We start from the raw sequence: 26,051 nt of genomic DNA, 5'->3' as shown, positions 1-26,051 counted from the left end.
ATCCTTCACTCCAACAAAACAAAGAGACCCACCAAACCTAAAAAATGGTTACCTAAAAGAGCTCCGAATGGACAGATTAAAAACTCAGAGACGAGCATGAGCCGATCTATACCAGGGCAATGAACTCAGACATGTTCGCACTCTTCCAGAGACACCTTTGTTGAAGGTTGCTTTGCCTCTCATGAGTTAAGGCAGTGATACTGAGGGCAATGTTTCTGCTGAGCGCCTCTGCTCTTTCATCTACCAAAGCATGGTGGGTACATTTTAGTGTCGGAAAATGTCCTCGCTTGGCGTATTGAAAGAAAACCACGCACACCCTCACCGCCTGTCTAATCACCACAACACTGGGTGTACTCTCTGATTCAAAGGCCAGCAAAAGTAAAAGGAAGAGTGCTTTCTATTCCCTCCGTTTACAAGCATTTTTGCATAAAGGAATATGACAAAGTCCTTTAAAGGAAGATAATGTCAATACACACAAACACACGCACATCAGGACCAACATTTAACATACATTTCAGCCCAGAAACCACATACATTATGTAATCTTTCATTAATATTTAAGTTTTTATCATCTTCAGTCCAGTGAAGATGACTTCTGAGATGTTTTTATTTTTTTTTTACTTTTTTTATTTTTTTTTTATCGTTTCTTGGTCTTACACAGAAAAGGCAAGGCATTCATCATCATGAAGATCCAATCCCAAGTAAATGACTCTCCCTAGGACAGGAGGATTATGACAAACACTACATTATAAATGTTTATAGCTCAACATTGAAAACATAGTGGATGGATAAACCTTCCTTCCATTTGTGTGTGTGTGTGTGTGTGTAGGATTGGACTTCCATGATGTGAATAAGTGTTGGGCAAGAAAATAGCAAGGAGATGATCATTTATACTCCTTCAGAGATGCACTAGTAGCATTTGTGTCGACAGAGTGCATAATATAAGTACACGATAGAGCTTTTATAATTTAGACCATGACTACTAATTAATGGCAACAGAAATGTGGGAAAAGTTAATACTTTCTTTAAGGATAATTACAGTTTAAGTGTTCATGATTATTTGCTACCAAAGTGAAGCAAACAATTAACTGTCAATATTATCATTGCACAGCTGTATACCATCATTATCATTTTCTTCCTTCACAAAATGGACAAGCTAACATGTGATGTTTTTCTTTTTCTCGAAACATTTCTGTACAGAATACACAGACAACGATCACTAGTGTGGCTTGATAATTCCTCTCCCTCATGATCTGTCTCACTTTGAGTCACTGCAGATGCTTAAGGCCCAATCAAAATAAAAGCCTACAATCACTTCACCTGCTTGTGTGTCGGGTGGAAAAGTGTTGTTAAGGTGTAAAACACCCAGTGCAACAAGCTGAAGTTTAATTTGAGGCAGCAGCACAAAGATGGAACTACTTGTTTTAACATCATCAGGACTTTCTCTCTTTCTCTAAACACTCACACACAGGAACATTTTAACACTTGCGCTGAATCTATCATTGATCTGAGATGTGTGAATTTCCAAATTTCTTTTTCCCTCTCCATCGGATAACAAACAGCATTTCTCTGTGGGTGAAATACTGCAAATCTTAAGGGGGTTTCAGGTTTTGTGGGAACTTGTCAGGAGGTTCTTATTGGGATTAAATTAGCAGTGCACATGCCTCCATTTTCTATAGTGATACTGGAGGGGAAAAAAAAATGGAGGTTTAAAGGAGGGGCTGATTATGGGTTTTAGGGAACGTGTCTAGGTTTAGCAGGACTGCACTCAGTGCAGCAGCTCTTCAAGCTCACTCTCTTTGAGCTTAGCATTGTCTCTGACTTCATCAAATGTGTACGTCTTCACGATCTTTCCATTCTGAAAGACTGTGTGCAACAGGTCCTGTGTGGGAACAATGAGGGAATGGGCAAAAGAGAAGAGACAAAATTGTGAGGTTAGTATTTGTACTGCTCCAGAACGCACTAACATTAATTACTTTCTTTCTTTTTAACTGGGGTTGTCTCAAATACTTATAAATATACAGTGTTCCATCTGATGGGTGTCAGAATGCTCCTAGTTTGGAGAATAAGGGTGAAATTTTGGCAGGGGAGGTAAGCTAACACATGCTGTACTTAATATGGGGACAAGCTAAATTTCACCGTTCAAAACAATTAAAAGCCTAAAAAGTTTCATGCCGGTAATGTGGGTGTTAACTCTGTGTTGCTTTTGCATCAGTCATTTACCTTGCAAATAAACCAAAGAACATCTGTGTGGCTATGCCTCATTACAAATATACGTTGGCCAGCTACTGTACAAGCACTCTGCAGCTGGGTTTCTATTCACTACTCTAGCATATCAGAGAATCTAGTCTAGCATATCTAAAGAATCAGATGTGGTTCCATTGACTGACTTTAAAGACATGAACCAGGTAGTGTGCTGTCACCACAAGGTAGCAGTACAGGCTACTTTGCTCACAGTTAAAGTAATTATCCAAAACAAACTTGATGACTTAAAAACAAACAAAAACTATTTATTGGCTCAGGTGGGAAACGGCTTTTGAGCGACAGACACGATTAGCTAAGTTGTTTTCATGACCCCCCTTGTGAGAATTTATTTATTTATATCGTTAGATGTTTACCATTTCCTTTAAGCTTTTTTTTAAGTCCACAAATGTCCCAAAAATCAAAAACGGCTACTAAAATTGGAGAAAATAACTATCAGATGCAGAAGTGTAAAAATCCGTCTGATATAAAATATTTAGGACTGGTTTTCTCTGCATGAGGCAGCTCTTTAGTGGCCATGTTGTCAGTGGCTGCTAACTTGATTCCTCACGGATTCTCCAAACTGAGGGCATCCTGCCTGCCATCTCCTGTACGAAAGTCACTGAATATTTTTACATTTTTCAAACACAACCCCAGTTTTATATATATATATATAGAGAGAGAGAGAGAGAGACAGAGAGATATGAACTCACCACACCATACTCCTCCAGGTCTCCCTTGCCCTCCTCCAGGGTGACAAAGTCTCCACTCTGGGTCCGGTGCAAAGACAGGCGACCTTTCTTTGATCTCTTGTTGGGGTCTGCCACTGGATCCTTGAACACATTCACCTGAACCACAGCACAAAAAGACATAACATCAAACAAAAAAACAACTTAAACAGAAAGAGAATTTTAAATCAGAAACTGTGTTTCAACCACTGAAACTTTTCACAGGACTAGGGAATTTTGAAGAGATTGATTTTGAGAGAGAAAATAAATCATGTGGGAGACGCATTTCCCCTCAAACAGCCCCAGTCTGCTGGCTGTACTTTTCTGTTGGCACTTTTGAGGTTTTTGGGGTTGAATATTTCTGACTGGCGGGTACTTCCAGCATATTACTTCTGCATTTCTGTCTCAGTTATCTAAGGACTTAACTTCCCCACAGCTTGTAAGCTCTTTAACAATCTGTTAAAGATGTTTTTAAAAGTTTTTATGCAATATTCAAGAGGTTGTGCAGTGTCAGTAAAGACTGTTTTTAGGATTGCATCCCAGCAGTTTTAAATCAGTTTGGTCCATTTCATGCCAGTCCTCACCCCCAGTCCATTTGTGACTACATAGCTGCATTTGAAGGAGCAGTTGAGCAGATCTCTGGTCAGCTTTTGCAATAAAGCCCCTCCAGATCCGAAGGCAATGTTCTCAATGGACCACTTATGCTGCTTCATACCCTCCACTATCTGTGGAAAAATATCAACTGTCAAAAATGGTTGTTGAAATTTTGACACTATAAAAGATATAATGAGCGGTACAAGTCTCTGTACCTCTTGCAGTGTGTTGATGTCAACTCCGTCCCCTTGTATGACTCTGATGTAGGGAGGAAGAACCTTAAAACCTTTAGAGTTCTCCTCTGGAGGAAACTTCTTACCAAGAATCTCCAAAACCTGGAAACCGTAAAAGAGAAGGATAAGGTTAGCTTCCTGGCTTGTTTAATGATTGGAAATGAAAGTCAAACTGCTAATGTGTACCTTCAACACCGTATCGAGTGGGTTTCCTGAATCTGGTCGGACAACCAGCGGCGCATCTGCACCACGTGTCTCTATCAGCCCTCGTAGGTCTTCTCCCCAAATCTTTTCACATGCATTGTAGATGTCATAACTGTCACTGACTATGGAAACGGGCACATTGGGAAACTGCTTGATGATGTGCTCGAAGGCATCTTTTTCATGGTCCTTTCCCCATGCTGTGATAGTGCTGTGAGGAAAAATGGCAAAGCAATTTATTATTTATTTATCCTCTTGCACAGCTGCACACATTTTTGAGGGTTGAACAAACTGGGATAAAGACAGGGACAGATTCCTTCCATTCTAATATCAGGAAGGAAAAAAGGTATACAACAGCAAACACAAAAGAAAAAGCAAGTGAGAAACAAAACGAAACAGCTAAATAAAAACTGTTCCAAGCCACAGCAAGTCACCAATGACAGTCACAAGACTCTGATCAAGTAAAAATACCACATACTGTCCAGAAGAGGGTGGTGTACTCCTGGTTTTTAACATGGATCAAAGCATAAATGATTGTCATGGTTTTAATAGGTTTATTTCTCAGATATAAAAAGTACAAAACTGAATGGCAATGAATAAAATTATGAATAATGGTCTTTTATTGCTGCTACTGAAGGTAGAATATGAATCCAAATACCTAAAAAGCCTTCAACATTCACACACCCCTCCACATAAGGAACAGTAGAATGAGCAACATCAAAATCGGTGGATTAGCCAACTAATCTTCACAGCTCAACAGAGGAGAACTGTTTACCATTTACACATGACTTCTTTTAACATTCTTTTGTCCTGAAATCCATGATCTAAACTTCAGGGACTAAACCTGGGATCACGTAGGAACAAAAGCAGGTGAAATCTGTGTAAAAATCAGATGTGTGGTGCAACCATAGAAAAGTGGTTAGTATACTACAGATCACAGAAGAAACAATACCAAGTCACTACACGCCCTAAAACAGTTTAATGTTGTAGGGCATGAAATATCTGTGGCATGCTTTTAACAAAGCGTTACCTTGTGAGAAAAGGGCACAATATAAATTCCCTTAATGTTTTAAGCACCTGAGTGTGTGCAGAGTTTATTTTTAAGATGATGGAACATGTCCAACAAGTCTAACAGTTGCTAGCATAATGCAGGCATCTATATTCTAAGCTCTTTTAAGATAATTGTTATTTTTGTTGGTATCTTCCCACTTTTGACATTTGTCAGATCAGCACACCAGGTTCATAGCAACTTCTTTACAAATGAAGCATTTACCTGAACAGACCTTGTTTCTGCACAAAGTGGCCCAAATTTATTTTAGTTTAATGTGTTGAGACCAAATTCTAAATGGAAATACAACATGATAAATTTGTGGTTGCTAAAATTGGAATACATGTTTGTTTTTTTTAAAAATAAATGTAGTAAAAATATTTGATTTTTCTTTATAAGGCATTTCTATGGTCTCAATATAAAGTTTTGGAAGTTGTAGATGAATTGTAAATAACTTCAGAGTTTGTATTTGTTACCCTGTTAAAAAAAAAAAAAAAAAAAAAATCTCATCTTTACATCTCTATCTGATTGGATGATGACAAATCAAACTGTCCAATCAGAGAGCAGATGGCTTCCTGTCCTTCCAGACCACTGCAGGCTCCTGAAGGGAAGTGGATAGATTTCGAAGACAGGTGATGGTGTGCCCATAATGGTCTATTAAATGGCGCTGGATACAACAAGATGAATGTGATACAGTTGCTGTGGACTCTCTCTCTTTGCAAACTGCCACTTTTGCCTCCACCCAGCCATTATTGGCGGTTACTCGCTTCACTCTCCTCTGGGGTAGCCGCTGCTGAGAGAGGCTCATGGTTCTTCCCAGCTCCTCCAAAAACAAGCACTGCTAGTGGGTGGCTGCTGGCCCTTCAGGGAGACAGATGGTGGGATGTATTGGAGCCCAGGATATTATTCTGTTCTTCGACAGCCACCTCTCTCTCTTTCCCACCGTATATTATTTAACCTCAGGTCCTGAGGAGCTGCTGTCAGTGGCAGAGCTGGACGCAGCCGGATGAAGCAGCGGCTACTCCGAACTCTAAGGGCTGTTATAATAGTAATTCCAGTGCATGGATGGCAGGCACTTCAGGGTCTGCATACAATTTTTCACCTTGCATCCATAAACTGATGTTGGCAAAAGCACTTCTATTTTTCTTTACAAATAAAAATCTGTTTTTTAAAACCATGCAAATCCTTTTCTACACATTAACAAACTTGAATTTCTTAGATTTTTTTTTAAACAGGGTAACAAATACAAACAAATACAAAATCTAAAATTATTACAGCTGCAAAATCTTTATGGCTTAATACTGAGTTCTTACATTTCCTTTGCCCAGCTGCTCCAAAGGTGACCTACGTCTTTTCTGAAATCACCCCTCCCTTTCCCTTTCCTCAACATCAAAATCAAAGTGGAATTTCACTGCAACTCCTCCCACTGAGGGAAAAACAAAACAGATTTTAGGAGGGGGCAATTACATAACAGTTGCTATGACAACCACTGCAACCATCCCAGAATGCACTGATGCAGGAAAAAAAGTGCGCTGGAGCAGTCATGGTGGAGAGTATGAAGTCACTGTGTGCACATGAAACACAAGTGTGTGTGTGTGCGTGTGTGTGTGTATGAGATGACTTGATCAGTGCCATGAAATACCACCAGAGACGTGAGGGCCGTGCATCAGGGCAGCAGCCAGTCAAAACCACGTTTACAACATGAATTTGAAAGGTGACCAAGTTCTTCTCAAGAAACTAAATTAGCTCCAACTTCAGCCAAACGAACTGAAGTAATTTTTTAAGCTAATAATCACCACATCAACAGCTTTGGTGAATAACTAGAGTGAAAAGTTGGTTTTAGAACCGTCCCTTGGCCAAAATAGACTTTCTCACTGAGCAGCAATTGAGAGGAATTACACCTGTAATTAATCTTGTATATAGTAGTATAGACACCACTGAGGGTTTTGTGAAAGCTTCAGAAAACTCAGAAGACACTTTAAAGGACTGTTGAGCACTTTGGCAGACACCCATTATTACTTGGAGGGTCTTGTACAAAGTATGTAATAATTTAATAGCGCGATGAAGTACTGCTCTGTATCGTTCCCAATGAAATCTATAAAAGAGGGACCTGCAGGTTACAAAGACAAACATTACTTCTCTCTGCAGGGACACAAAATTTAGTCTACTCTTCTTAAATAATTTAAAACTTGGGGGAAAATTGTTGTGCATGTACCTGTGCTCTGCAGCAGGAACAGAGAACCCTGGCACTGGATCCTTGGTACCGTAGTACTTCTTGATGACTCCGATCCCAGCGACGGTGTCTGTGCCTTTGAAGTTAACCAGATGGGCGGAGGCGCCGATGCCAGCAGTCTAGTAAAGACGTGGGATTAAACTAAATTAGGCAATATTTTTGATGAAGATGTCATGGTGTATTGCAGCTTAATGACATAAACAGGAGGACTAGTTTAATAATTAATAATTATGACCTTTATGTTTTCCAGAAAGTGTTGACCAACTCCTTTTTCCAAACTGCTTTAAAAATGTACACTATGTTCTGATCTGGCTTGTATTATCAGCTAATAAGCTCTTAGTACTTGTCAACAGCTGCGTGAAAAGAAATCCAAATCTTTCCCATAAACCCTGCATGCTAGAGCTAAAAGCTACAGAAAACAGTAGTCAGTGAACTTTGAGAAGGAATTACTTTGTATAATACATTATAAGCTGGCTAACATTGATCCATAACAATCTTTATGTTGCAAACATACTGATTAAAAAAATCCCTGGGTATGCAAAAAGCTCAACTGTACTATATTTGATATATTTATTCTTTAGCTTTAATGGTCTTGTTTAATAATTTTGATCATACTGATTTAATTAATCTTCTTCATACCTCTTGTGAGGACACACCCCTGTAGCCAAAGTCGTGTAATTTATACTCTAGGCCCTCAAGGTTCCCAGAAGTCTCTAGGAGATACTTGGCAAGGATCTTTTTTTGCTCTCTGGAGTTGGTCGCCACGGTGATGGGATACCAGATCTGAACCAGGATGGTCTGGCAGAAAGAGAAAAAAAAACATAGCAAATCAGTCAGTCAGTCATTGCAAAGATTCACTTCTTTTTTCCCCACCTGTATTTATAAAATCTCTAATTTCATCCACATAAAATCAACATTTCTCCATCAACATTACCAGATTTAGCCAGTGGTTGCTGGGTCGAACCATTGCTACTTTCCCAGAATTCAAATGGTATTAAAACCCAAAACCAACAGGCTCAGAGGGATCAAAGCAGTCTGCTTTTTCACACAAGACAATCTCTGGGAAAAGTAAATTCCCTGATGCTTCGTGTCAACTCTGGAACAGGGTCATAGATTGCAAAATGAAAACAAATGGCTTATCTGTACTCGACATCACCTGGGAAATCTCTTGAATAAGCTAGTGACACAATCTGAAGCGGCGTACACATGCATGAGGATCTGCCAATATAGATGTCTATCCATGTACTTCTTTCTAAGAAACTGAACTCTTCTCAATTTTAGTTTCTAAAGATTAAAACGACTTGTCCCCAATCACTCTACTTCTAAAGGGGGAACAAAGGAAAGAAAAAGGGATAAAATTAGCTTTAAAAAGTGATAAGCAGATATGTAAAAGCAGGCTGTCTTTGCAATTTGAAAGGATCCTGTATCTGTATGTGTTTACCTTCATCACAGAGCTCACTGTGTACCTTGAGAGCAGGAAGCGGTGTTCATTCCAGTTTTTTTGGCAGAGGCAAACCTCAAAGCTGAGATGAGAAGGCAATTAACTGTACCAACTGCCAAAAACTACGGATGGAAATTGTTCCGAAAGGATCACACCCCTTTGCCAAGAGCAGAGGAAGACTGTGGATCCGCGCCAATAAAAAAGCTTGGGGCTATACGAGTCCCGAATTCATAAATATCTCTGTAGTGCTCACATTATGTTTTAAAATGCAAAAGTCTGATTGCGAGACATGAGACTTGATGTATTCTAACTACACAGACAATATAAACTCATGTATGTGTGTGTATTACATCATGCGGTTAATGACTTAGAAACATTCAGCCATTTGTTGTCAAACTGTGTCGCGACCTGGTCATTTTTTGACATGTTTAAGAATAAGTTTATTAATAAAAAGCGGTCCAATCCAATGACTCAGACTAATCCAGCTGTGCCTCATCTCTTGCAAAGCACGCTTAGATGTGACTTCTGTAAAATGTGACTTGAGCATTTATGGATGAGAACATTTTTACTACAGATGATCTGCCCGGATTTTGTAGCTGATTAATTACATGGTGTATTCATTATGGAGCGTTATTACTGAATGGACTGTTTTTAACAGCATTTCATGACAGGAATTAAAATCAATTCAGAGACGAGTAAAAAAAAAGGAGCATGTAAAGAGAGAAAGCAAAAAGAGAGCATAAAAAATACTTTTCTTCTTCTTCAGTGGGTGAAAAGATAAGCTAACCCTGCTAACACTTTGTAGCGTGTTTCCACCCTATAACCCCGAGCAGGTCACATGCCTCCTCAAAATATAAACTGTAGTATGGACTCATGTGACTGTCAGAGCAAGGCCATCATCCACACACACACACATCCACACACAAACTTGTGGAGGCCTCTGTACGAGAGCACTCATTGACATAATGCATTTCCCAGCTTCTTACCCTGACCTTAACCTAATTGTAACCTCTCAAACATCTCTTTGAAGGTTTTCACATAGCCGACCAAAACATCCTCATACCCAAGGACTCAAACATACTGAATTATACACAATCTAGTGGACTGTGTAACATGAAAATCTGTAACTCTATGCAGAGTGAATGCAGCACACAAGTTGAAATTCTCCATTTTTATTTAGTTAATTTAGATGACACTTAGAAGTCATTCTGAATGTGTACCTGAAGTCATCCTGCGATGGTTTGAAAGGGATAAAGCTCAGAAAAATGGGACATTATCACAAGTAAAAACAACACTAAGGAGGAATGTGCACACGCAAGCGCACAAAAGCGCCCACACACGTGCCAGTGTGACTTCTCTTGACTTCTACTGAACAAAATGGAGGGAGACAAACAATGAGGGAGGGTGCTGAGAATGTTGAAGGTTATGGGAAAAGAAAACAGAAACGAAGACATACATAAAGATACTGCAGGGGAGAAAGAGGACACAGATAGAGCAAAGCGGAAAGAAAGAAACACTGACCTAATGATGCAACTCAAGGACACCAGGGTGAACACTGTGGCTAATTTTACATCAGCCATGAATGATGACTGTGTATGTGTGTGTGTGTGTGTGGGCTTATGCATGTATTTATAGCAGCAACAGAAACAGAAAAGGTGTGTATAAGTGGTGTAGCTAAATTTATCAGGACAGCAAGTGCATGTGTGTTTTGTCACAATGCCCTGGGCTGTGGGTGACCTACAGTGTAACCATACACTTATTTCTGTTACACAGTTGAGACTTATTTATCACATTGTTGATTAAAATGGGGTCAGATTTCATTTCTAAGCCTTCTAACATGTAAGCTAGCAGCTACTGGATTTTTGGATCAGAACACATCCACAAAGACACGCTTCTGTTAATTCGTACTAAGAAATCCCTGCATGATTAATCTTTGGGAGTGGTCAGACATGACATTTATGATTCTGGCTGGGAAGCAGAAATCGGTTAGATATCACTCGTCTTACGCAAACATAGTTCTGTCAAGTCACTGTTGATAGCCTGCTCATTCACCATAAATGTCTGGACATGTTTGGTTGTGAGGCATAAGTCACACTACACAGCTCATCTGAACAAGATTCCCATAGAACACATAAATGACAATATGATTAGAGGAATTCTACTTACCAATAATGCCTATAAAGCAGTGGTTCCCAACCTATTTCCCTTAAGGACCCTCCTCATGCAACTACCAAATTAATGAGGGGCAGGAAAAATAAGGGTTGAATGGATTAGATGCACATAGAGTGGCTTACTAAGTAACTATTTTATTTTTGACACAGGGTATAAGTCTTAAACCACTGTTAAATAACAGATTTTGATGACTACAGGCTAATTTTCAGGCTCTTAAAATGCTGGTTCCTTTATGAATGAAACCTCCAACTGATTAAAAACTTAACCATAAACACCTCAACTCATCTCTTGGTGGACATGGCCTTAATTTCAGTAATGTGGAAATTACGGACGGGGTGTTTTGTTACAAATTATACAGAAAAAAAACAGAAACCACAAACCAGATGGACTCCGAGTGACAAACATTAACAAACTTACCTCCACCCAGTTAGTGAGCCAGTAGCATTCAGGGTCTGTACTCTCCACTGTGAACAAAACATTGCCCCGAGGAATAACACTTCCCTCTGGCACTGCCTTTATTTCAATGGGCAGGTGTCCATTGTACTTCTGTAAACACAGAAGCAAAAAAGGTCTCGTTTATACAGTCGCAGCCTCCTCTTTCTCCCATTTTGCTGGAGATGACTTGATGAAAGTGGAAAATGTCTGGCAGCAATACAGTTGAGACAGTGGATCTTCTGGAGCTATAAACTATGTGGACAGACTGAAAATATACAAAGCATCTGCATTTCAAGTCCACATTTATTGTGAGAAACAAGCAGATTCTCAACACTACTAAAACACAGCAACAGACATGTTGTAGACATGTTTTGGGTGCATTGTGTAGGATGGATTCTAAACACAAGCAACAAAATGATAAAAAAAAAAAAAACAAACAAAGATGCTGCCAGACTGACGTCTGATAAAGAAAGTGAAAGGATGGGACAATAAAAGACTAATAATACTGATAATGTTAATAATAACAATTGTGTGTGTATATATATATATATACACACAATTGTTATTATTAACATTATCAGTATTATTAGTCATTCATTATCCCATCCTATATAACAGTAACAATTGATATTTTGGAGACAAATACTTGTAAAGAGTAAAGAAGTGGGCGTGTCCAGACTTTCGACTGGTACTGTATATAATTGATTTATGCATCAACGCAAGTAATACAGGTAGCTGTGCTCTCTCCAAGGTCCTGAAAGGTCTCTGTTACAGTTGACTGTTATTCATTTCTATACAGTACTATTAGATTTAATAAGAATGCGTGTCCAAACTTTTGACTGGTAGTGTACATCAGAAAGGTTTTTCTGTATTAAAATCCAAACAATAAAGTTTAGCATGAATGCATGTCATAGACATCAAAATTCATTTAAAGCTTACAGACTTTCAGCCCTTGAAAATGTTTACTGTAAATTAATATAAATGAAGTTTAGATGGTGCTGATTACAAATCACGAGTAAATCTGCCGCCGACAAACACGCTTCATGTAGTACGGATGGGCATGTGGGTCTGAGACAAACACATAGTCTTGTAAAAATAACTTTATTATGGTATTACACAGAAAGATTAGTAAGCATTGCCTCATGCTGGCTATCGGATGAACGCAAACAAAACTTGTTTAAAGCTTCCTCTAAGAAAAACCTGTTTCGTATCAAATCTTTTACCTCCAAAATGTACGTCCAGCCTTTCTCGTTAAAAACATCATCCTGGAAGTGTTCTCTGTACACCTCTTTCGCCTCCTGAATCTTCTCCGGAGTTATTACTTTTCCTGGAGAGCAAGAAGGACAAGATGGAGAAAGCAGCAGAAGTCATTAGATTGTTAATCTATTGTCTGTTACTGTAATTAAATTAAGGGCTTCCTGTGAATGCTGACAAGGCATCTTTGTCTAAACACACACAGACACACACACGCCCCAACAACCTCTTTGTCACAATACAAGTCGGACCAGTCTCAAACAATGAAACTGACTACAACTTACAAATGCATGAGGATACTGTGAGATTTTAAACACGTAAAAACGAAGGACTACCTTATTTGATTCTTTGCTTGGTTTTTTATGTGAACAAAGTAGCCGAAGCCCGAAGTTGTTCTGCTTAAATCTTTTCCATTTAATTGAATGGTAAAAATAGCGCGGTCATCATCTGTAAAAATCACTACAAACTGCTTTGACTTTGACAGATTTTACCTCAAGGCTTTGATAAATGAGCTTTATCACACAGTACGCCGTCCAGTTTCCCAACTCTGGAACTCAAAGTCATGACTGCCTGCTGAATCAGAATGACATCCATTCTTTATGTTAATGTTAAAATGTCAAGCTAAACTTATTACAGTTAAGTTTCGCTAAACAGACATTAAGCCTGCACTCTCATGTTGAAGAAAATTATGATGCATATGTTCGGGTCGCAAAGTATGAGGATCAAGGATGCTTCCCTAATGGTTGGTCTAATCACTGAGGGCAGGAAGGGACGCTCTGCTCAAGACAGCTGGTCTTTCTCCCTCAAACATTAAAAGAGCAGCTGTGCTTTTGTCTTCTCTCTGTGTTCTCCTGGCACTCTCCCCCCGCACCTCTGCTACCGCACCATGAAATCCTCTTAAGAGAGACAAGGGGCCGACGGTTTGTTTCCCCAAACTCCTTCTGCCTCTCATGCTCTGACTTAGAGTCACCTTTACTTTTACAGACAACAAACTTTACCAGCTTTGAGTTTGTACTTGCCCTCATGGTGTAATTCATATAAAGCATATTTTACCCTTGATGTTTTTTAAGTTAATTTAAGTTGGTAAGGGCTTTGATGGAAAGAACCTGCATCGCTGAGGAATGCGATGCATCTTGAACAGCTTTAAACCAAGAAACTATGGCAGAAGCCTCTGCAAAGTTAGCTTCTTTAAGCTACAATGCTTGTTTTATTATTATCGCCATAATTAAAATCTTCTGATTTTGAGCATAAAAGCTAAGACTCACTGACAAACAGCAGAACAGTGGCTGTACTGTGCAGCTCTTACAGTATGAGAGGGAAGCAGTACTGGAATGTTAGCCTTATTTAATTTGTGTATCTGACTGGAAACACTTATTTACACAAATAAGCTGAGGAGACAAAAGCAGAAGAGGAGGCAAAACCTCACAGGGTCTGGCAGCATTTTGACTCAGTAAGGCTGCTCATTACACAGCAAAATGAAAACATGACTAAAAACCTACCTTTTAAGTATTTGTTGAGGATATACTGTAGGCCGTAGAAGACGGTTTTGTCATATTTGACTTTTCTGCTTTTGGTGGAATCTGTCCTTTTCTCGCGGCACTCAAAGTAGGAGTACACTTTACTCGTGTTGGGGGGGTACTGTTTGTAATGTGTGACCTGCAGAGACAGAGCATGATACGAGATAGTCAGGTCATTTGCAATAACTGACTAGCTAAACACTGGATTACAAAATCAATGTCACAATAAACAACTACCCTTTAATGCCCTTATACTTTAAACATCAATATAAATGAGAATAATCATTACTTGGACTGCCTCCACGTCATTGTGCGACACCCACAATGAGCCTCATTTACTAGTTCATTAAGAGACATTAAAATGAACGATTCCTTAATTTCAAAGGTAACAAATGTCTGAACTTCTACCCACACATGTATGTGCAAAATGCTTGCCAACATCTGCATATTAAGTCACCCACATTTCGAAATATCTTCACAGAACAGGGTCAACGCTATGCTTTCTTAACTTTGCAACATTCTCAGGAACTCATGCAATAAACAAATGTTGAAGTATTTCAATGATGACATGTCTTACATCTACACGGGTTTAACCAGAAAAACCCTCGTATTATTTTTCAGTATCAGAGCAGATCTTGACCTGAAAATTAAAAAAAAAACAAACATCAGCATTTCCAGTTAAGAAATGAGAGATTGTGGTGTAAGTGAGCTGCAATCGAAGGGATAAAAGTGTCAACGGTGTGAGACACGTCCAGGCATGTTTCAAGAAGAAACTGTAAGGGGAAGAAGACTAACTACTGTTAGGAAAAAGAGACAAAGATAGAGAGAAGGCACTGTGGCTTGCAAGCATCAATTAAATCCCAAATGAGTTTAGGGATTTCCACTGAGTACACAGGGACATTTGAAGATTTAACCCGTGTCACAGCAGCACGGAATCCACAGATCCTAAACCACAGCAGCTGCAAATGCAAGAAAATAAGACAGAAATCAATTGATGCTTCTTAAGTTTGTCGTCTCAACTTTTTAAGAATAAAGGCTTAAAACATCTGCCCAACAGTAAACAGAGATATTTTAATCCCTAGCAAGGGATCACAGGGTAGTCCTTCAGGTGATTAAAGCCTTAGGAAGGGCTTAATTTCACACTTAACAGATAAAATATATGCATGGAGAAATGAAACGTCTCCTCAGCTGCCGTTTGCATAGACGAGAGGTGGATAAATGTCAATGAACTACTCAGTTTCTTTGACCCGACTGTGTCCTTTCCTCCGAGCTTTCGAGGACTCAAAATAGAGTCACTCAACATGACACTACGCAGAACCACGTGTATTCATATTCACTGGTACACAGACTAATGTGTACACATACATAACATAAAAAAAGAAACCTCAAAACTGCCAGAAATCTTAAGTTTAAATGACACACAAGCTACACCTTCCCTCTAATATAACACAATGACATGAACAAGTGAGAGAAATAGATTATACAACATAATGTACGTCGACAGTATGACAGTTTTATTTATAGAAATCTTCTGTTGCCATTTACATGGATCCTATTACTCCACTATTGATAACAATAAACGTGCAATTGGAATAAAATCCTCATGTGACCTCTTTAACCAGGAAACATGACTTGATCAGACTCAGTCAAGTGTGAATTTTCAGGTGACACACTAGCTCAAAACTACTGGCAGTTTCGCATACTTAGTTGGAAAATTTGTTGTTAAAAGGAATCGAGCCCCCCTTCTCCCACAGACCTTTGCTAAGGACACTCCTTCCTGAGGCTCCTGTCCTTAGTGAAGGAAGGGGTGCTGTAATAGCTGAAGTAGGCTTCTGTTGAGCTTGCTACTTAATTTGGAAGTTCAACTTGTTCAGGGTCACTGTACTAAATAAATAACATTTTATCAATGAAGTTGGAAAACCAAACATTTTTCTTCTTATTGTGTGATATCTCCCTCAGATATTAGGCAGGCATGTCTGATTAATGCTTTGACACATGCCAACACGCCCCTTATTATTTTTTTTTTTTCACTATCCATGTAAAAGGCCAATCCAGAAAATTTTATCAGAACAGCTGTAATCAGCCTGAATAAATATTGATCCATTCAGCTATTGTGTGAAATCTACCCATCATATAAAGCAGTATAACACTATGTTTCCATACAAATGTAACCAATTTAAAAACTATGCTTTTAGCTTATTTTTCATCTCATTGTATTTTATGCACAAACTAAAATTGTGCATAAAATAGCTTGATAGAAACACAATTAATAGCAGGGCCGGGTTGTGGATCAACTTAAAATAAATTCTCTCTATTGCAAACAAAACTTTTGGGTATCTGCTTCTTTCCAAACATTGCCACATCCAAATTGTGCAGCTAAAAAGTATATTACCAAACAGGACCTTTGTAATGGTGAGTCAGCTGTGTGAAACTCTTCCCCCACCCCAAAGGACCATGAACTTTACACCGCATACGTCAGACTCTGGATTTGGGATTTGAAAAATGTCATGTTATGTAAAAGTGGTCACATGGAAACAAACTTGTGACACTGCTTCAAAACTCTGTGAAAACAATTAAACACTGCATGTTTTCATCTGTAATATGTCACCAACAACAGACCTGTGTGGAGTTTTAGGGTTTCTACACAAGAGGCAAGCTCTCCTTTGAAGCTAAGCTTCAGGCACACAGGTGTTGTTATTTTTCACATCCTCCAAACAAAATGGCCCGAACCTTTGTCTTTGGTTAAACAGCAGGCTAGTGGAGTTTTTTCTATGGAATACCCTCTCTCTTGACAGAGGTTATTGCACAGTCATGCACATGCAAGGTACACACATGCTAGCTATTTCCACTGAAACAGCAATGCACAAAAACACAGTACAACAAACAGACATGGAGACGTTAATGAATTTATTATACTGTGTAAAAGCATTTCCTACCTCATCCAAATTATTCCTTAATGACTCAGTAACTGGGTTACTGCTTTGTTTGCATGGCTTAAGTAAATGTTTAACAAGACAATAATTTAAACTTTAGCCTAGTAGGGCAACATTTACTAAATGTGGAATATTAAAATTTATCCGCTGAAAGAAAAAATAAAAATAAAACAAAAATCTCTCTGCCCCATTAATTCTGTCTGAACTGCTGTGTCTGCATGCACCGTCTCGCTCTCTCAGGTCAGCAGACCAGAGGATGTACATGTCCCAAGTATGTGATGCAAATTCAGAGGCAATAGTACCTAAACTTCAGCTCAAAAACTAGTAAAATTAGCCAACACAAGTTAAGCAGGTTCTGTTACTTTCTGATTTTAAATCTCATTTATAAACACACTTTTACTCCCTGGTCTTTGACCCAGAGTGAGATGTAACCTCATTTGACTTTTATGTAGTCTTTGATTATTAGTTCTTGTATATTTCTTTAAGATTAGGAGTTTTAAAGTATTTTACAAATAAAATGGTGTGGTATGGTCATTTTTGTTTTTAACAACATCCTGATAAATCTACTACTAAATCATATCTTGTGGTTTTATTTCTTTTTTATTGGTAAAAGCCATCTAAATCAGAACTGGTTTTTGTTTACTGTGCTAATCAACTGAGATATTTAAATTTTGGTTTCATTAAGTTTTTTTCACTGAGTTAAGTCACTTTTATCTACAAGAAATACTTCTTCAGTTTTACTTTTTTTTGCTTTTGTCTAAAACATAAAAAAACATTTTAGATAATCACCTTCCCTTGCAAATACTAATCAGTATCTTAGTAAATAATGTGCTAACATTGGCTTTTATTATCCCAGTATACAGTATGACCCACTTGATCAATATGAGGACAGATACATTTTGGGCTAATCTATTGTCTTAAGTTTGAATTTCCCTCCTTTAAAAGTGTGGTACCAGTTACCAGCTTGAACACTGTGACTCATTAAAAACTAAAGGAATATGTAGGTGTGCCCATTTAAGTACATACGTCAAAGAAACAGAAAATGAAACCTAAATGAGGCTTTTGAAAGAAATTAAACTGAAGCACCCTGGATGGATTTCTAAATAAATAAAACACATTTAAACCACAAACACAATAGAAGGCCTTAAAAAGCATTACTAGTAACCTCATTTAAACAACTTTTAAAACAAAAGCTGATGGAACTGAATCATTCATTTGATCAAAACACCACTGACAGATATTTACAACCATTCATAGAGCCATCCATGGATTTCATGTTTCCAACACAATGCAAGAATAATACATTTTACAGGGTTATTGTTTACAACTCTGATCAGTTATAATCTGATTTTACTTCAAAGTTCTTCTTGTATTTCCTTCATCTTAATGGTTCTCTGTCGACCCCCTCACTCCCTCCCCCATCCTTTCAATAATTTCAGTCTTTTTGTCCCATCATCAGCATCACTCAGTGATGTCACATGACTGCTGTACATGGCAACCGTCCCAGCAACCACTTGCTACGTGCCATTAAACATTATTGCATGTGCATTTGTTTGCAAGTTCATGAAAGTTAAGGTTGTCTTTTGACTATTCGTTTCCAATTACTGCTATATATCGTTTGAATGATCCATATTTATAACCCTAATTCAGTACTTTGAACTAAGACAACGCTAGTGGATACATAATATAACCCTTCCTCCTTTCAACTTTCGGTTTTGTTTTCTCCGAAATCGTGTTGGCACATTTCACCTAGATAATGTGACTTTGTCCTTGTACAGTTCTCTGTGCTGTCCACATCTGTTGCTAGCAAATAGCTAATATTAGCTTCTTTTTTATATATATCAATCCCCTCTGTCTGCCTCCTGCGCTTTCTGTGAGCTAGCTAGCTAATTCAGTTAGCTGGTATACCACCGTGACTAGCAAAGCCGGTGGAGACCTGGCTCCACAATAACAGCAGCCCTGCTGGGTGTGAGTCGACTAGCTCTGACAGGGATGCTTGCGTTATGAATCTGGTACCCCGTTTTAACTGTACCAGCCTTCTCCTCCTCCAGCTCATTCGGCCTGCGGGGAACCGACGGAGACCGGCCACACACATCAGTGTGATGGCCTTGGGACTGATGATGAAACCACCTTGACTTTATCAATTTCTATTCATCACGCGTTTCCCTCCTCCCAGCCCCCCTTCGTCTAAACCCATCATGGATACGGTACCTTATATGAATCGGTGGCTAACAGTATGTTGAAGTTGGTATCTCTGTGCTCCATCGTTTCCTCCTTGGTTGTGAGTCAGTCGCAGCTGTCAGTGGGTTGTGTTGCGCGCCGTGCTGCCCAAGACTCTAGCCTGATAGCGTAACTGGGGGAGAGGGGGAAGGACGACAGTAGAAGACTGGGCGGGGGAAGGGGCGGGCTTCCGGTAAACCTCGACAATATTCGGAATCACTCGGCTTTGTTCTATCGTCATCCAATCAGGTAATGTCTGTTAATGTAAAGATCGTCTATTCATACGAAGACAATTTACTCAACATCGAAGTCTAAAAACAAACACAAAAAGAAAAACTGTGACTTTTCTACACTGAACTAACTATAACTTTTATGAATACAGCTTGATAATACGATTTAATTTACTCACTATATCATGTTTAAATGTTTAATGATTACTTGAAATGTATATAAAAGTTTAATAAAGTATATATTGACATACCTTACTGTGTAATAATGGCAGGCAAATATGTTTTTCAACTTAAAATCCTCTTCACATTCAAGGAAGGATTAAGACACTAATTAATTTACTATTGCAATACCTATCTGCCAAAACGTTGCCTTGATAGTGTAACACAATGCCAGTTATGAAAACTGGTAACAAAGAAGAAAAGTTAGTGTTTGGACCATTATTAAATGTTAAAAGACATATCCATTACTATTTGCTTTTGCAGATGCAATGATGTTCAGTCTAGAAGTGACTGTACTCAGTCACAGCCTCATGAAAAGATATTTAGCTACTTTCATCTGCAGTTGTTTGTACCAACCAGATGCTGGCAGTCTTGGCTTTTAAATGCATTTGTTTGTACATGCATTTTCTCTTTTTATGGCCCTGCTGCATGATTCATACAAGATCAAGTCTTGCACAATTAAAAATACAAGAATTCTTTGACACCTTCTATTCATAATAAAATTGAAATCCATTCAGATTATATTTCAAAGAGTTCTTATGGAGTCAAACATTAAAATACATACCATCTTGATACTCTATTTGAAGTAATTAATCTGATGTGTATTCCAACCTTTGCATAGTTTTAAAGCACCCTCCCCACCTCTAAATCATAATGTGTGATTACTTTTACATGATCTGTAAAAGTTTCATAGGGAAGGTTGTGGTCTGAAAGGATTCACTTTACACTTCACAGTCAACCATCGATGTGTGGAAAGGAAATGCTGCAAATTAACTGCACAAAACTTAATAATAATTCAAATTTAAGCTACAATAAAGCTATTATTTTTCAGTTCCACCATGTTGCAAAAATCTAGGAGTCCACAAGATTTCAGTACACAGAGATGTGGCCATGGTAAAATGGGAAAAGACACAAGCATCTTTAAAAGAGCTACAAAAACCATTGAGACTGGCCCAAGAAGTTTGTGTAGGGACTCAAATATTTTATTAATGGACAAGAGTGAATTGATAATGAAGGTGTAAGGAGCCCATATACAAGACTAATTCAGGATCACTTTAGGGGACCGACATGACAGATGGGAATTAATGGTATGGTCTGCTATTTTAAATGAGAGTCAGTCCTTGGAACACGCTGTTTTATGCAGGGTTACATGACAGATATAACATCATTTTTTAAAGAAAAAAATGTTCCACGTAAGGTAACTCAATGACTTCACTGCCTGGCTAAATAGCAGCAGCTTCAGAGATGACTAAATAGTGACATTGTTTCCTTCTTAGCTGAATTAAATCTTGCTAAAAACTTTTAAAATTTTAAAATGCAAAATTCACAGGAAGACAATTTGGACATCAATTGGTAGGCTGTGGTTGCTGTTCAGCAAACACTGGTGAAAAACAGGGTTTGTTTATTGACCACTGGATGTTTTGGAAATGTTAAAACATTTTTTAAATGTATTTTTCCCGTTATTATATCGGTACAAGACAGTTTTTAAAAAGTAAATAAAAATCATGCAATTAACTTGTAAAGACCTAGAAAATCCAGACTCAATAAAGACGTCAACATTTTACATAATCGTTATTCTTCAAGTGATGCTTATAAGTGGTAATGAAGGGTTAATTATGACACACTGTTGTGAAGCGCCTGGCGCAGCGACGGAGACACCCAGGTCGGTGAGAAATTCCAACCCGCTGGACGGACGCCTTCCCCGGCCAATAGCAACGATCTTCCCGGTTGTGTGATCCTGCAACAAGGAGGGACTCTGGCTGTATGAACCATTTCCGCACGTCAATAAAACTAGTTTAAGTGAAGAGGAAGTGAAATTTAGTTAAAGCTGACATGAGCTGCTTTGACAGCACTGCTTTCAGTTTTGCATGCGCCTTATATGTTTCGGTCACATGATGTGACGCCTGGACGGATAAGCAGATGTACCGCGCTGCGTTTTCTTGCAGGAAACACTGTTTTTTGAGGGAAGAAATTTTGGCTGAAAACAAAGAAACCATAAAAAAATGTTGAAGTTGAAGCTGAAGTTTGACCTTCGCAGAGATGTGGTGTCTGACATCCTCAGGAAAGAGGCGTCGGTCTGTAGGGTGAAAGGTGAGGCGTTCAGGTGTTCACCGAGCCTGTTGAACAGTTAATCTACAAGTAACAGGTGCAAATGAAGCTACTTAAGCAAATACTGTTATAAGTAAGTTAAAATTACACATTTATTACGAAAAGCCTTGTTCTTACCAAACTTTTTTTTTTTTTTACTTGCTATAAATCAGAATTGTTGTGATTTTTTTACGGTTTGCATATTCAACAGCAGATGGCGCCATCTCGCCATGAAAGCAAAAAAAAAACAACAACAAAAAAAAAAAAACACACTTTATTCATTCAACACAAAAAACAGCAGAATCTTTTTGAAATGCTTATTAGCACGTCATTACTTATTATAACATGGAAACGGACAATATATATATTTACTTACTGCTGTCTGGGGGTAAAATGATGCTGTTGTACCTGCAGAATACACTGAAGCTGTGGACATTTGCATCCTGAACACTGAGAATGATGGGAGTGTCCTTTATTCCTGGAAGGTAAGTGCATTGTGAGAGACTATAGTCAAATATTCAATATTCAAATCCCAGATTCTGTTTTCTGAAATCCCTGCAATTCATCTTTAAATGGGCACACACACAACAAAACCCCATTTTAATTTAGAATAAATCAGCATTACACATATTGGTATTTTTGGAAATTTTCCCAAGTTTAAAAAGTAAAATTCTGTGAGCTGAGTCTTCTGCACTTCATACATTTTTAATGATAGATCCTCTGAAAACTGCACGGCTGCAGGAGGTTAAAGAGAGTGTGCAGCCTGCAAAGACTAAAGCTAATCTCCTTTTTAGAACCACATTCACAGCTTTATGCATGCCTGGCTGTGCTTTGGTTTTCTAAGCAGACCTTTTATTTTCAATCTTCTTTTTTAAAAATGTGGCAAAATGCCGTGTGAAGTAAGGCTTGTCTAGTCAGGATAATGAGGTAATTAAGAGGTCAAGCGTGACTGATGTGGGAAAGTAGGTTAACTCATTCTGGCTAAATCAGGATTATCAGACTGAGTAGTTTGATTGATGTAATGACACACATCCAAACTAAAAACTTCTTCTCTGTTCTGTTTGGACAGGGAGTAACAGGAACCACCAGGATTGGAAAATATGACTCCAGTACCAAACATAATAAGGTATTGTGTGCATTGACACTGTCTGATAGGTACGAGCCTCCTATTGGATCATTACTACTCGGGCGATTTTCTTTTAGCTGGCAACAAGCTATTTAATCCCAACTGATGCAATTAGTAGCTTCTCATTTTTAAAACAACCATGTGGAAAGACACATCCCGTTGTTGTGGACGTAACATATTATTACATATTATTCAAATGCAGTGTTGCGGGGTTAATAGTGAAAGTAAGAATATTTCCTCAAGGGATTGGGACTGAATGACTGTGTAGCCATAAGAAAACCACTAATCAGTGAGGCCAACTGGAGAAAAATGCTTAAATTTGCTATGGCGAAAAAAGATTAGACTCACCACTCATGTGGTCTGATGAGTCCGGATTCACCCTGTTCCAGAGTGACGGGAGCATCAGGGTAAGAAGAGCAGCAGATGATGTGATGCAGCCATCATGCCTAGTGCCTACTGTACAAGCCTGTGGGGGCAGTCTATGATCTGGGGTTGCTGCAGTTGGTCAGGTCTAGGTTCAGGTCTAGGTTCAGCAACATTATGTGTCCAAAGAATGAGGTCAGCTGATACCTGTGAATGAGCAGGTTAATCCATCAATGGATTTTTACTCCCTTGATGTCAAGGGCATATTCCAAGTTGACAATGCCAGGATTCATGGAGCTCAGATTGTGAAAGAGTGGTTCAGGGAACAGGAAACATCATTTTCACACATGAAGTGGCCACCACAGAGTCCAGACCTGAACCCTGTTGAGAATCTTTGGGATGTGCTGGAGAATGTTTTGCACAGTGGTCCGACTCTCCCATCATAAATACAAGATCTTGGTGAAAAATGAATGCAGCTCTGGATGGAAATACATCTTGTGGCATTGCAGAAGCTTATTGAAGCAATGCTGCTGTAATTAAAGCTAAAGGCGGCCCAGCAAAATATTAGAGTGTGACCTTTTTATTTTTATTTTTCTTGGTGACAACTTTTTTATTTTTTGGCCAAGCAGTGTATTATGTTTATTTTATTTTTTTTCTTCAGTGCTGCAGATTTTTGCTTTTTGTGTGTGAGTGTGTGTGGCTGCATCCTCACACATTCATTCCCAGGTGTTTTCCTCTCCAACAGCTCCTGTACACATTTGACAAGCAAGTGTGTGTCAGCAGCTGCTCTCTGAACAAGGAGGAGACGCTGTTAGGTGAGCCTCTGTCATGTATAATTAAAGATTTATTGGCAGCAGATGCTGTTAACACTTTTTTCTTGACCTCAAAATCAAAAATATCTGCACCTTTGGAGGAGTTTGACTATACAACATTATGATTTTGCAACTCAAGAACCTGTTAATACCAAAGCAGGGATGTGGTTTAAATAGCTGAAGAAGACTCATTAATGTAGCCACTGTGGCTTTTGTGCAAATCATGCATTTAATCACATGCTTGCTTTTTCTCCCTTTTTAGCTGTCAGCTTGGTACAAAATTCCAGAGAAGAGCGTCTCAAACCAAGTAACACCTAGGATCTTGTTATTAACAATTACAGCCATTTTTTAGATTAGTTTTTCTAAATAATTTCTGACAGCATTTATTTTTACTAAAATCTTCCTTTGCATTTTCCAGTGTCCAAGTGTCTAACTCTTCTGATTGAAATCCACCCTATAAACAACACCAAAGTCCTCAAGGCAGTGGACTGCAGGGTCAAAGTGCAGGTAGAGTCTATATATATTTGTATGTGGGTTGTTTATGCCACTTTTATTCAGGTTTTACATCAGCCACATGCTGACATTGCAGTTACTCTGTATCTCAGCTTAGAGTGTGCATATGTAATTTACAGGCTCTGCCAGCCTCTCATTGCCAATCTTTCATTTTGTTTTGCTCACTTTATGTTTTTCAGTCTGACTTTCTCAGTCATTTCATTTTTAGAAACAGAAAAATGTCATTTCATTAAATATGAAAGTCAGCAAATTGAGTATTTAGCAATGCAAGCAGCAAAGCTCCCTGTGCTCATATTTATTCGCAGGAGTCCCAGTTAGTAAGACAGTGGGGTAAAATAATTGTGATAATTGGCCAAATGCAGAGGCAAAAGTTTGAAATAGCAATGAGGTAAACAAGTTTGTTTTTGCAACAACATCTTGGCCCAGAATCAAAATTCATTCGATATATTAGCCTGATTTTATTTATATCTTTTTTCTTGTTTGGTCTTCTGCTTTAAAACCACTTTTTTCTGTGGAAGCAGAATTTTTTTTATCCTGCTTGACTAGTCAAAGCAAAGCTGATGCAACATCAATGAGAGAGCTGATCTCTGCAAGTTAGGGAAATGTTAAAATGCCACTCTGTTCAGTTTTTACAAGCCAACACTTTTATCAAATAGAACATTTTCAACATTTGCAATTACAAATAAACACAATAATATATCAACTTGAATACGAGGCACACTTTCAGAAGTGATTGTTTATACTTCCACTGTTTAAATGTTCAAAAACTACCAGGTAAGGCATGTCTCCACAGTGGTCAGTAAGCCTTCTTTTCCAGGAAATACAGAATTGGAATAATTGTAGTACCAAATAATGCAAAAACTGGACTGAAAATCTGTGGTAACAGGTCCTGTTAGGTAATGAATCTCAGATGAAGCCCAGATCTCAACATTATTAAAGCATTGTGGGTTCACCTTGACAGCAAACAGAAGAAAAGGCAGCCAACATCCAAAGAAGAGCTAACAGTCCATGTTAAAGAATGAAAATGGTCATATTCAAATACTTAAACTTAGCACAGACAGTAAGATTCTTTCTCCCTTTTAATAATACCAGTTGGAGTTGTACATAATTGGAAAGCCTGATTAGTAACCTTCACAATGAGGTATAACTTAAAAGGACTGCACTTGTGTGGAATGAGCAACACAGCTAAATGTGACCATCATGAGGAGGAGGCGCTAAGCTTTTGTGGCTCTGTATAGATCTTCCTTACGCTACTGAGGTCCCAGTGTAAAATGAACAAAGTGTAAAAATGGCCAATATGTGCTGTTTTTTTCCTTATTGCTATGGGAGGTAAATCATCCAATCTATTAAGGAACTCAAAACAAGAGTGAATACCAACAGGAGGATATTGCAGGGAATTTTGACACATCCACACGTTCCTCGTTCCACAGAAGCACAATCCTTACAAGTT

At 38.5% G+C, this 26,051-nt stretch overlaps 2 protein-coding genes across 3 annotated transcripts in view; one reads left to right on the top strand and one right to left on the bottom strand.

Annotated features, from left to right (window-relative positions):
• Positions 1–1,540: 1,540 nt before the first annotated feature.
• nampt1 (nicotinamide phosphoribosyltransferase 1) lies at positions 1,541–19,396 on the bottom strand. The gene is made up of 11 exons (XM_041977191.1): positions 19,242–19,396; positions 14,080–14,236; positions 12,550–12,653; positions 11,309–11,437; positions 7,918–8,076; positions 7,261–7,397; positions 3,983–4,208; positions 3,779–3,898; positions 3,554–3,694; positions 2,955–3,089; positions 1,541–1,882 (listed from the first exon to the last, which is right to left on the bottom strand). The coding sequence occupies exons 1-11, from the start codon at positions 19,293–19,295 to the stop codon at positions 1,769–1,771; spliced, it is 1,476 nt and encodes a 491-aa protein (XP_041833125.1). The 5' UTR covers positions 19,296–19,396; the 3' UTR covers positions 1,541–1,768.
• Positions 19,397–21,396: 2,000 nt separating this feature from the next.
• LOC121634973 (gamma-secretase activating protein) overlaps positions 21,397–26,051 on the top strand; it is a 36,029-nt gene continuing 31,374 nt past the window's right edge. For both annotated transcript variants that reach the window (XM_041977947.1, XM_041977946.1), the window contains exons 1-6: positions 21,397–21,790; positions 22,202–22,272; positions 22,857–22,913; positions 24,022–24,091; positions 24,351–24,395; positions 24,507–24,595. In XM_041977947.1, coding sequence (XP_041833881.1) covers positions 21,703–21,790; positions 22,202–22,272; positions 22,857–22,913; positions 24,022–24,091; positions 24,351–24,395; positions 24,507–24,595 — 420 coding nt within the window. In that variant the 5' untranslated portion in view covers positions 21,397–21,702. The remainder of the gene's footprint in view (positions 21,791–22,201; positions 22,273–22,856; positions 22,914–24,021; positions 24,092–24,350; positions 24,396–24,506; positions 24,596–26,051) is intronic.

Source organism: Melanotaenia boesemani, chromosome 23, assembly GCF_017639745.1.
Source record: "Melanotaenia boesemani isolate fMelBoe1 chromosome 23, fMelBoe1.pri, whole genome shotgun sequence".
Classification (NCBI taxonomy): domain Eukaryota; kingdom Metazoa; phylum Chordata; class Actinopteri; order Atheriniformes; family Melanotaeniidae; genus Melanotaenia; species Melanotaenia boesemani.
This window is presented reverse-complemented; position numbering and strand designations above follow the sequence as displayed.

Bases quoted from the DNA above. Each gene is read 5' to 3' on its own strand.
- nampt1 (XM_041977191.1), bottom strand. From the start codon at position 19,295: ATGGAGCACAGAGATACCAACTTCAACATACTGTTAGCCACCGATTCA. The intron at 4,209-7,260 runs GTACATGCACAA...TTTTCCTCACAG, and splicing joins GTTCCTGCTGCAGAGCACAG to CACTATCACAGCATGGGGAA. The intron at 3,090-3,553 runs GTGAGGACTGGC...GCTGTGGTTCAG, and splicing joins TAGTCACAAATGGACTGGGG to GTGAATGTGTTCAAGGATCC.